Raw genomic sequence first — 12,437 nt, 5'->3', positions numbered from 1 at the left:
GCTCGAACCGCAAGTGCCATCAGAAAGCCAGTGACAAATACGACTTTATTATAAAACTAACAGTTAATTACGGCTTTCACGAATGAAGTAAATTTTAAAATGAAATTAATTGTATTGCTAACGTTTTGGATTTTTCTGCAATCTGGCGTAGGCAAGTATATTTCAATAAGTTCTTATCAGGATAAAATAAATAAGTTTACGAAGAATTAACCCGTGAACTAAGGATAAAAAATAAAAATAAACTAGTATTTTTATTTTTATCCTTAGTTTACGGGTTTATCATTCGTAAACTTATTAATTTTATCCTATATATTTTAACCGTGAAAATTATTTAGCATGGACCTTTATAAGTTATTATCATTCTGCGTTCAATAATCGTACGAAAAATATACACTAATTTCAAAGATTATTTTATATTTCATTGTTAACTCTTTTAGTAATCGTAAAGTATTCATTTTTTTTTGGTGAAAATAAAACTACTATTGATAATAATTACAATTACTAATAATAATTCGAAACAAACCGTCATATTCGCTCACAAATGTTGATATTTTGCAATTCTTAGTAGAAATTTAAAGCAATCCACCGAAATATAGCGAAACAAAAATGAGGTGTATTTAATCGTAATTATCTGGTGGGCTTCGTTTAGCACGCACAGATATGATATCGAACCATAGCGTGAGAGGAGAGCTCTGATTCCATCATTTCCTGTTACTCAAACTACATACACGTCTTAACACGGTCGAAATGAAAGTTGACGAAACCATACCATTTAAATATTAAGGGAAAGTTTGGTTAAAAACTATACTCCTTTACATACTTTCAGTGCTAAATTCCAATATTTAATTTTTATTATTCAAATAATAAATTAATATTTATTTAATATTAGTTTAATATTAATTCAATATTAATTCAATATTAATTCAATATTAATTCAATATTAATTCAATATTTATTCAATATTAATTCAATATTAATTCAATATTAATTCAATATTAATTCAATATTAATTCAATATTAATTCAATATAAATTCAATATAAATTCAATATTAATTCAATATTAATTCAATATTAATTCAATATTAATTCAATATTTATTCAATATTAATTCAATATTAATTCAATATTTATTCAATATTTATTCAATATTTATTCAATATTAATTCAATATTTATTCAATATTTATTCAATATTTATTCAATATTTATTCAATATTTATTTAATATTTATTCAATATTTATTTAATATTTATTCAATATTTATTCAATATTTATTCAATATTTATTCAATATTTATTTAAAATTTATTCAATATTTATTTAATATTTATTCAATATCTATTTAATATTAATTCAATATATATTTAATATTAATTCAATATCTATTTAATATTAATTCAATATCTATTTAATATTAATTCAATATCTATTTAATATTAATTCAATATATATATAATATTAATTCAATATCTATTTAATGTTAATTCAATATCTATTTAATATTAATTCAATATCTATTTAATATAAATTCAATATCTATTTAATATAAATTCAATATCTATTCAATATAAATTCAATATCTATTTAATATTAATTCAATATCTATTTAATATAAATATTAATTTAATATTAAATCAATATTTTTTCATATTAATGTAATATTTAAATATTAAACGAAGGTTTGAAAAAAGTTATTACCCTTTTCTTCTTCTAAATTCCAATATATAATAATAAAAATTACGTTTACGCCAACATCTACGAATCTGCGTTTACGTTGGGGTACCTTGACGTTCGCGTAAACGTCATTTTCATAAGTTGCTGAAATTGTCTATTAATTTTATTTTATGGGACAGTTTCGTTCAAAGTTATTCCCTTTTACTTACATTCAATGCTTAATTCCATTATTTAATATTAGTTTAATATTGAATATTAATTTATGTGTAAATATTAAAAGTTGATTTGGATAAAGGTTATTCCACTTTTCACAAATTCAATGGTAAATTCCATTTTATAATATTAATTGAATAGTTTAATATTTAATATTTTAATATTAATTTAATATTTTAATATTTAATAATATTTTAATATTTAATAATATTTTAATATTTAATAATATTTTAATATTTAATAATAATTTAATATTCTAATATTTAATAATAATTTCATATTATAATATTTAATATTAATTTAATATATTAATATTCATTTAATATATTAATATTAATTTAGTACATTAATATTAATTTAATATATTAATATTAATTTAATATATTAACATTAATTTAGTATATTAATATTAATTTAATATATTAATATTCATTTAATATATTAATATTAATTTAATATATTAATATTCATTTAATATATTAATATTAATTTAGTATATTAATATTAATTTAATATATTAATATTCATTTAATATATTAATATTAATTTAATATATTAATATTAATTTAATATATTAATATTAATTTAATATATTAATATTAATTTAATATATTAATATTAATTTAATATATTAATATTAATTTAATATATTCATATTAATTTAATATATTAATATCAATTTAATATATTAATATCAATTTAATATATTAATATTAATTTAATATATTAATATTAATTTAATATATTAATATTAATTTAATATATTAATATTAATTTAATATATTAATATTAATTTAATATATTAATATTAATTTAATATATTCATATTAATTTAATATATTCATATTAATTTAATATATTCATATTAATTTAATATATTCATATTAATTTAATATATTCATATTAATTTAATATATTCATATTAATTTAATATATTCATATTAATTTAATATATTTATATTAATTTAATATATTTATATTAATTTAATATATTTATATTAATTTAATATATTTATATTAATTTAATATATTAATATTAATTTAATATATTAATATTAATTTAATATATTAATATTAATTTAATATATTAATATTAATTTAATATATTAATATTAATTTAATATATTAATATTAATTTAATATATTAATATTAATTTAATATATTCATATTAATTTAATATATTCATATTAATTTAATATATTCATATTAATTTAATATATTCATATTAATTTAATATATTAATATTAATTTAATATATTAATATTAATTTAATATATTAATATTAATTTAATATATTCATATTAATTTAATATATTCATATTAATTTAATATATTCATATTAATTTAATATATTCATATTAATTTAATATATTAATATTAATTTAATATATTAATATTAATTTAATATATTCATATTAATTTAATATATTCATATTAATTTAATATATTAATATTAATTTAATATATTAATATTAATTTAATATATTAATATTAATTTAATATATTCATATTAATTTAATATATTCATATTAATTTAATATATTCATATTAATTTAATATATTCATATTAATTTAATATATTAATATTAATTTAATATATTCATATTAATTTAATATATTCATATTAATTTAATATATTAATATTAATTTAATATATTAATATTAATTTAATATATTCATATTAATTTAATATATTAATATTAATTTAATATATTAATATTAATTTAATATATTAATATTAATTTAATATATTAATATTAATTTAATATATTAATATTAATTTAATATATTAATATTAATTTAATATATTAATATTAATTTAATATATTAATATTAATTTAATATATTAATATTAATTTAATATATTAATATTAATTTAATATATTAATATTAATTTAATATATTAATATTAATTTAATATATTAATATTAATTTAATATATTAATATTAATTTAATATATTAATATTAATTTAATATATTAATATTAATTTAATATATTAATATTAATTTAATATATTAATATTAATTTAATATATTAATATTAATTTAATATATTAATATTAATTTAATATATTAATATTAATTTAATATATTAATATTAATATTATTTTAATATTTAATATTATTTTAATATTTAATATTATTTTAATATTTAATATTATTTTAATATTTAATATTATTTTAATATTTAATATTATTTTAATATTTAATATTATTTTAATATTTAATATTATTTTAATATTTAATATTATTTTAATATTTAATATTAATTTAATATTAATTTAACACCAAATACTCGGAACGTTTTTGGGTACCAGTGGCGGAACCAGAAATTCGTCAACGTAGAAGTCAGTCTAGGTTCATTACTGAGGGGTTGGTTAATGGGGGTTAAATTTTATTAGTACAGTAAAAGCTGACACGGAAACCCAGCTTTGTCTACTATACTGTCGGATACCACAATTGTTGCCCATACCATTATAACCTTTACACAACGATACTCTAGAAACTACTAATTTCTGTCCCTAAATAATAAATTTTAAATAATAAATATAAAAATTAGCGACCCTTTTTGTTGTACTATTTTAGCAACAGAGCGTGTCAGAGGTCGAAGCCTTTTTACCCCTTTTTTTTGGCTGGTAAAGGTCCGTTCAAGCAGTGACACTGTAGTCGAGCATCATAAATCAAAATTCCATTGTTTACGAAAGACACCCTTTCTTTCGCGAAGAGACCTAACACCAAAGTGCCACCGCGCATACAAATCAGGCTAATGAAATAAAGTAACTGTTAATTACACGAAGCGGATGGACCGTAGTGGACGCGAAGCCTGTCGGGAACTGCGCAGCTGGCTCGTCCAACGTGCCAATTTAGCGGTATTTCGCGAGGGGCGCAGCACGGTTCAAGCTGGCTTAGCCTTTATATACGGCTCGTTTCATGGGTGTGGTTTTTGAAATATGGCTAGATATCCGAGAGAAAAGAGACACAATAGGCCAGATTTGCTTGGCTTGACGCGTTTATTTCGGTACGGTACAGATAAATGGCCGCATTAAGAGGAGTTAATTAAGTACCGGTAGCTAGGCCTTTTTTATTTCATGGATTAAAATTGACGTATCACCATCAAACTTAGAGTTATGTTTTGGCGAGCAATGTATTTACTTAGCTCGAGAGTAAGCTCCTTCCCCATAAGGCGCAATCAAATCAGAACACTATCTCATTAGTTCCCTAAAACTAAGGTCTTCCCACTCGATTGAAGCGGACAACGGTGACATTTTTCTTACCCCCTCTGGTGGCTGGGAAAACGCTAGGCCATGTCACCCAGGGCCCGTCTGGCTATTTTGAACAATACCCCCGCCACATTTTTTCCACTTTTTAGTACTTATTAATGGCGCAAAAATTATTAGCCGCAAATAATTTGTTTCAGAAAAATCTGTGTTTGTCTCAGTTTAGTAATTATTGCTGAGAAGTAGCTGTGCAGGAGGGTTTACTAACTAGTCAGCACATTTCGCTAGTTTATTCTTCGGTTTATTAATGCGAAACATTATTTTTCGGGAATTATTACTTAAGGAGATATAGTTAATGGGGTTTATATATGCACCCATGATGAGTATAAGAACGGGGCTGGGGGGCGTCGGTCCGGCCCCCAGCGCTCGAGCGAAGTGAGTGCGCGGCGCCAATGTATAGCCTTTGGGCAATTTTTATTAACGTTTTTAAAATAATTTTTGCACAATTTGAATCTCCTTAAAAAGTACTTTAAGGGGGGTCGGGAAAGGGGAACAGAGGGAGTGGCGGGGCTATTGTTCCAATTTACCGATTGTCATTCTCTCTAAGTATAAATTTATAAATGCTTGGATATACTAAAACCATAAAAACCAAAATAAAACCTTTTTGACCCGACACGCCATTTGTGAGAAAACTATTTTTCAAGATTTCACTTCCGTTCTCATATATATTTACCTGGATTTTATTTAAAAAAACGTGTACTACGCCACGTTGCAAAATAGATCCCTTCTCAAAACAAAACTTCTAAATGTTTATAAAATTATATTTTTAATTTTTTTTTCAATTATTAAAGATTTAATTAAAACGAACCAAATTACAACAATTGCTTAGGAAGGTGACGAAAGGTGAGGAACCATTTGGAGTTCGGCAGAAATGTATTCAAACGATTCTGCGGAACTTTAAAGTAAAAACCCTTACGCTATAGCCTTTAGAATGTTTTAACGAAAGGGTTTTGCCAACTAGAATGTCGACCAAATACTAGACGTGATAGTCCGTGAGATGGATGGCGTCAAAATCGTTCGAGCGAACGGGAAGTTGATCTTCCTTCCGTGTCTCTTTAAGAATGACTTCCTCCCTCGCGAACGACATTTCTCGCTAAAAGCTATTTTATAGCCACATAAAACGTACCCGCACGAAACAATCGATTACTAACATACTGGACTACGATGTTAATGTATCCACAAAAAGGCCATAGACTCCACGGTCTACGAGAGCCCTGAAAACCTTTTGAAGAAATCATATCAATAAATCTTTCTATTCGCGACCGAAAGCTATCGCTTCGCCCTATTAGCGTTTGGTAGACAGTAGCGTAGATGATTTTTACGCTACGCAATTACGCGTATTACAGGGTTATGATGGATTAAATAGAAGTTATGAAGGCTTATATTTGCATTTTATTATAATTTTATACTGTTTTCCGTTTTTTCCATGGTAACAGAAAAATTACGACCACCAGATTTAGGCATTTTTATTTAAATTGACAATAGCAAACGCAAGATCGTAGGCCCTACCTCGGAAGAGCGTGACGCGGCAGCGCCACCTAGACTAGTTTCAGTTGCGAATAAAATATCGTAGCCTTATTATTTGTATGTGCAATTAGATATTTCTACTTTTTATTAATTTTATTTTATAGCAACATCAATAATATCTAAATTTGTAATAGATTAGGTTAAATGACTCCTACGGTGAAATTCGGAGCCGGCGGGTCATCTCTACCTAGTATCATTCCATTATTATTTTTCTGATTATATTTACAAAAATCCGGCGCAAAACAAGATTAATCTTATAGCGTTTTCCTAGATCGCTCTGATCAACATTTTATGTTCCATTTGCGTGCTCCGATCAAGTTTCACGTGTTCCATTTCCCGCTCTCGGGTGCTCCGAGATCGCCCAAAACCGATCTGCCGATTTCAAGTGATCAACGGATCGAGATCGAGATCGGAGCAAATTTTTGCGTGTTCCTTTTAGATATTTTTGGCAAAATGGTAGACCAAGACGCGAAAATTCAAATAGCTAGCAGATGAAAAACCACAAAGCGCGGGAATATGCTAATGGAATGTTCCATTTGCGGTTTTACTCTAGTCGATTGGGGCGAGATCTATGACGTCAGAGACAGATTCGGAGCGAATCTCGAGCAATCAAATGGAAAACGCTTTAATAAACTCCTTCTCAACTCTTAATTTAAATATTTCATAGAGCAATACACGTGACGAGGGAGATCCTTTCATAGTGGTAACGACTTTAGAAGTCGATTTTTAATTACCCGAAGCCTGACTAGATGTCGCCAACCGTATTGAACGAAGACCCTTCAAGATATTTTTTCTTTTTAACGACGAACTTTTGTTTATAGTTTTTAAATAAAATGTTGTAAAAAATTAGTATATATTCCCTTACCGCCAAAAGTTTAAATTGGTTCCATCTAGCATAAATCAAAACATTTAAATCGAACCTCTAAGGGCTTCCTTTTAAATGTTCGTTTCTCTGTAGGTAATTTCCGTATCGATCTATTGCAAAGATAGTAAAACGAGTATTATTCACAGATTGTACAGATCCCACCGAACAAAGCTATGGTTCAACTACCGAGCAGCTAAGTACCGGTAGATCGGGTACTGATACCGCCACGACCAAATTGCCATACGACAAGGTGCCAGCGCGAGAAATAAAACTAGGTCTTTCAACACCCCCAATTTCCGAAATTACTGAAACTGTTAAAGAAAATACCACAACGGGCAAAAACACTACTACAGAGACTCAACCAGGGTTCCGTGTAAGTAGTAAAAACACTACGCAAGCGTGGACAACCCTTGGCGACACGGTGACGCAAAGTGTTAAAATCACCACCAGAAGAGATACAACTACCACGGAGCATAAGTCAACGACTAAAAGGAAAATAACACTACCCTTAACAGCGCCTATGACTTCCGCCTTTGCTTCGACCAAAAATAATGAAGAAAGTTCCACTATGGCATCAATGGCTATAACCAATGGGAAAACTGCCGATACAGAAATAGATGGTATTACGAAAATCGAGAACAATCTTTATGAAATCGGAATAAAAACTTGTCTTAATGGGAATCTACGAAAAAGCGATCGCCGCTAGTGATTGATTTATGGATCCTCTAAGCAGACGACGCGGTTTTTCGTTTTAAAAAGACGAGTCGTCTAGGCTACCAAATCGGTACCTTACTTCCAAAATAAGGTAACTTGATTTAAACGATTTTCTTTTTCATCAACTTATGTTTATACTAAAAATATTAAAAATGGCGCAAATATGATGTCAAAATTGGTAAAAGAATTGATTGCGTAATAATATTTTTTAAATTTAAATAATTATTTACTAAAATTAATTTTTTTGAGTTATCTGATTTTGAAAGCCAAGTAACACGATCAGCCTTGGAAATAAGGTTTTTTTAAACTGGTCCTTATGACCAGTGACCCCTAGCATATGAATTTCTAAACTGGTCCTTATGACCAGTGACCCCCTAGCTTATGAATTATTAAACTGGTCTTATGTAAAATGTTCTAATGTCATTTACATGCTTAAAAAACCTATACTACATGTTTAGAAGTTAGATTATGTTGGTAACATTAACTTTACACGTATTCAAAATAGTTAACTTTGTTTTACGAGTACCACAAGAATAGTACAATATAGTACTATATCACTTAAGACAACTGCCATAGCCTAGAAGACCCTCGTAATTTACATTATTATCTCTCTTTCTCTAGGCCCCGAAACTCCAGAGTTCCGGTCCGTTTTGAGGGGGGTTAGACAGTTCGACTCGTTCGAGGGATGCGAGCGAATTAAAGGACTCTACATAAAACCTCAACGTGCGGCCGCGGCGGTAGTAAGCGGAGTCGCTGTACATAGAAATCCAGTGAATAGGGAAATCAAAATTGATATAAACTTCGAATTAATAGGTCATCTCCTATTATTTGGAATTATTAAACTGGTCACCTGTTTTTTTTTATTATTTCGAATTAATAAACTGGACACGGTGACCAGTGACCCCCCAAATTTTGAATAAATAAACTGGTCTGAGAAATTAATTAAATGGTCTTTGACCACCTGACCACCGTTATTTCCAAGGCTGAACACGATGAAATAAATCCGTGTTGTGAAGACTATACCAATAGCATAATCAGGCGCCGTCTGCTTTAGAGAACCTCAATCTGGGTAACGCCACTAGCGGGGAACGTTTCTTGTTATATCCCCAGTATTATTTTAACTCCGATGAAACTCAAGCTTAAAAATTAAACACTTTATTGCAGGAAAAATCGAGTGTTTCGTTAAGGACAGTTTAGTATGCGTCGATGAATTAAAATGTCATGGTTCTGGAGAGATTGACTGCACGAGTAAGGGATAATGTTTATGGTAGTTGTCAACACTGAATTTACGTGGAGTGTTTTAGGCCCCCAGGATTATAAAGACGAATACTATTACGACGATGATAAACCTGCCACCGTGGCGCCGATTACCACCCCGGAGCTTACTCAAAACAACACTTTCAAAGCGTACTTAACTTTTAATAGAAGACGGAAAAAACTTCCTCACCCGACGAAACATGGCAGAACCAAATTCGAGGGTGAGGACGACGATAACGAAGAAGACGATAAGCCTTGCCCAAAAACCGGTGATGTCCAATGCCTTCCAATACCGACTTACCTCATTTGCCGAGGGAAAAGCGTTTGTGGAGGTAGGTATTGACGAATCTATTCACACTTTGCTACAATATGAAAATGATTGTACATACAATCAAAAGGGACATAATTACCAAAATTGTCCCAGTTCCTCTACTTTCCAATGCTAAAGATTTACCGAATGATTCTATCGAGATAAGAGTGACTAGACTAGGATGAACGGTACCACTTTCTGGTTTGTTCTTTCTTTTTTTCCCCAAAAAATAATTTTAATATTTCTGCATATAACAGCATGGTCTTCTCACCATGCACACAAAAGAAAACAGTACAGTTTTCACTTAAACACCATTTAAAACAATAACAAATAATGAACCAAAAATTAAATAACATTCAACATTGAGAGGCTCTAAAGTACTAAAGTTTATTAAAACTAGCAAAAGGTTGTTTTGTTCTTTCGTATTTTGCATTAAAACGTAGTTAGGTGACAGTAGCGTTTCTCTTCAGTGACACAATTTTGTGAATTATATGTTACTTTTGATATCATTAATTGTACAATTAATTCATAAGTTGCTTCCTATCCTTCTTTCAGCGGACGTCGAAACATGGATTTATTTAACCCACGTTAAACATTGAACTCTATCATTACCCTAGGATCACCTTTTAAAAAGCGAAAAAAAGCCTACATGTTTGACTTTTTTGCTGATTTATGCTCACTCGACATTTTTACAGGATTTCATTTATACACCTATATTTATATTAAAAGGTGGTTAAAAATTGCGACCCACCCAGCAAAATTTGAATTTATATGAAAGACCAATAAGAAACTGCTATTTCGTGACACGTCGTCTGAAACGCAGACGATTTTAAACCGAAAACCCGAAACTGCGCAAGACGGGAAATTAGTCTCCATATAAATTTGTTTACAGAGTCCTTTTTTACCTATCACACGAACATAAACCTTAATGTTCGCATTTCCCTGCTGTTTGGTTTTGCGCTTGTTGCAGCCTACTACCAGGGGATAGTAGGCCACACTTTGAAGCTCTCTGGCATTCTTTTAACTCATCGTAGGAAAATGGGGGAAAACAAGCATACTACTCAACTCACCCCCTACAACCCCTTAAAATTTTTGCATTACCTTTTGAAACACCCTGTAGAGTTCTCGTTTTTCGAAATTTAATTGACGACACATTGATAGTATTATTCCCTTTGACGGCTCTCGAGCGCTCGCGATCACCCTGAAAAACGTTTCATGTTCCATTTGCGTGCTCAGATCAGCTGCTACAATCAATTTTCTTCGGTCCCATTTGCTGCTCTCGAACGCTCCAAACTCTTTCGAAGTTTATGTATGAACACTTTATTCTAATTAAAAGACCTATAAACTTCGTTAGTAGGTGATTTCTTTTCGCCTGTTCTCGGACTAAAAGTGTACTCTTTTAACAGTGGTGTAGTCCTAAAAGAAAAGAACCGAGGCGCACCTGGGTACGGCCAACTTCGATTTCACGCTTAATTGAAGTTGGCTGTACCAGCCGCTATAAATGTACGTCCAACTTCGATTTTTAGCGTGATCGAAGCTGGCCGTACCTAGGTAACTATTTGAAATTGTTATGGTATTTTCCTGCGGGCAAAATTTATACGAATTTCACACGACCTTTATTGGAGAAAAATGATTTACGAAATAGAAGCAAGGCGCGCCCTGGCAAAATGGAAAAACCAAGGCGGGGCGGCTCCCGGCCTTTGAAAAAAGCACCGGGTTGACACCCTGGCCCGACTACACCACCGCTCTTTTTACCCTAAAACGTTTTATTCGCCTGTTCCGGGGATAAGAATTACTCCGCCCCATAAACTATTCGCTAGTTCCGGAGTATTAGGGATACTCTTTTTACTTCTTCTGGAAAGGAGGTTAAAGGAGTAAATCGGATTTTGTCGTCTGCTAGGCAGAATTTATCTGCTAAAAAGGCCACAGGCAGCCATTTTGGAAAAACGTTTTTACTCTTGACTCAAACTATTCGCCAACACATTAAAATGACGTCATAGCCTTACTCTTCTTAACCTACTCCGAAATCCTGGAACAAGCGAAAAGAAACCACCTTCTATCATAGACCAAGTAAGTGTAGAATACCCTTACTTGGTCTATGCTTCTATAGACGAAATACACAAACTATTAGGGTAGGATACGGCATCTCCGAACATATAAATCCTAGCATAGCTGGAAATATTTTTAAACCTTCAGAAACATTAAAAGTGTGATAGCAAGAAACATTAAAAGTGTGATAGCAAGAAACATTAAAAGTGTGATAGCAAGAAACCTTAACAGTGTGATAGCAAGAAACATTAACAGTGTGATAGCAAGAAACATTAAAAGTGTGATAGCAAGAAACATTAAAAGTGTGATAGCAAGAAACATTAAAAGTGTGATAGCAAGAAACATTAACAGTGTGATAGCAAGAAACATTAACAGTGTGATAGCAAGAAACATTAAAAGTGTGATAGCAAGAAACATTAACAGTGTGATAGCAAGAAACATTAACAGTGTGATAGCAAGAAACATTAACAGTGTGATAGCAAGAACCATTAACAGTGTGATAGCAAGAAACATTCTTAACGTTTATTAAAATCTATTAAATTTTAAATA

The 12,437-nt window shown here is 29.0% G+C and overlaps 1 protein-coding gene across 1 annotated transcript; it reads left to right on the top strand.

Annotated features, from left to right (window-relative positions):
• Positions 1-5,267: 5,267 nt before the first annotated feature.
• LOC149948300 (uncharacterized) lies at positions 5,268-10,454 on the top strand. The gene is made up of 5 exons (XM_090171057.1): positions 5,268-5,331; positions 7,705-8,178; positions 9,437-9,520; positions 9,577-9,861; positions 10,395-10,454. The coding sequence occupies exons 1-5, from the start codon at positions 5,268-5,270 to the stop codon at positions 10,436-10,438; spliced, it is 951 nt and encodes a 316-aa protein (XP_090027183.1). The 3' UTR covers positions 10,439-10,454.
• The last annotated feature ends 1,983 nt before the right edge of the window (positions 10,455-12,437 follow it).

Source organism: Leiobunum rupestre, chromosome 4, assembly GCF_980474605.1.
Source record: "Leiobunum rupestre chromosome 4, qqLeiRupe1.1.hap1, whole genome shotgun sequence".
NCBI classification, from domain to species: Eukaryota; Metazoa; Arthropoda; class Arachnida; order Opiliones; family Sclerosomatidae; genus Leiobunum; species Leiobunum rupestre.
This window is presented reverse-complemented; position numbering and strand designations above follow the sequence as displayed.

Coding starts and splice junctions, on each gene's coding strand:
- LOC149948300 (XM_090171057.1), top strand. CDS start 5,268: ATGGCGCAAAAATTATTAGCCGCAAATAATTTGTTTCAGAAAAATCTG. Junction 8,179..9,436: donor TGCCGATACAGAAATAGATG/GTATTACGAAAA, acceptor ACTTTATTGCAG/GAAAAATCGAGTGTTTCGTT. Junction 9,862..10,394: donor AGGGAAAAGCGTTTGTGGAG/GTAGGTATTGAC, acceptor TCCTTCTTTCAG/CGGACGTCGAAACATGGATT.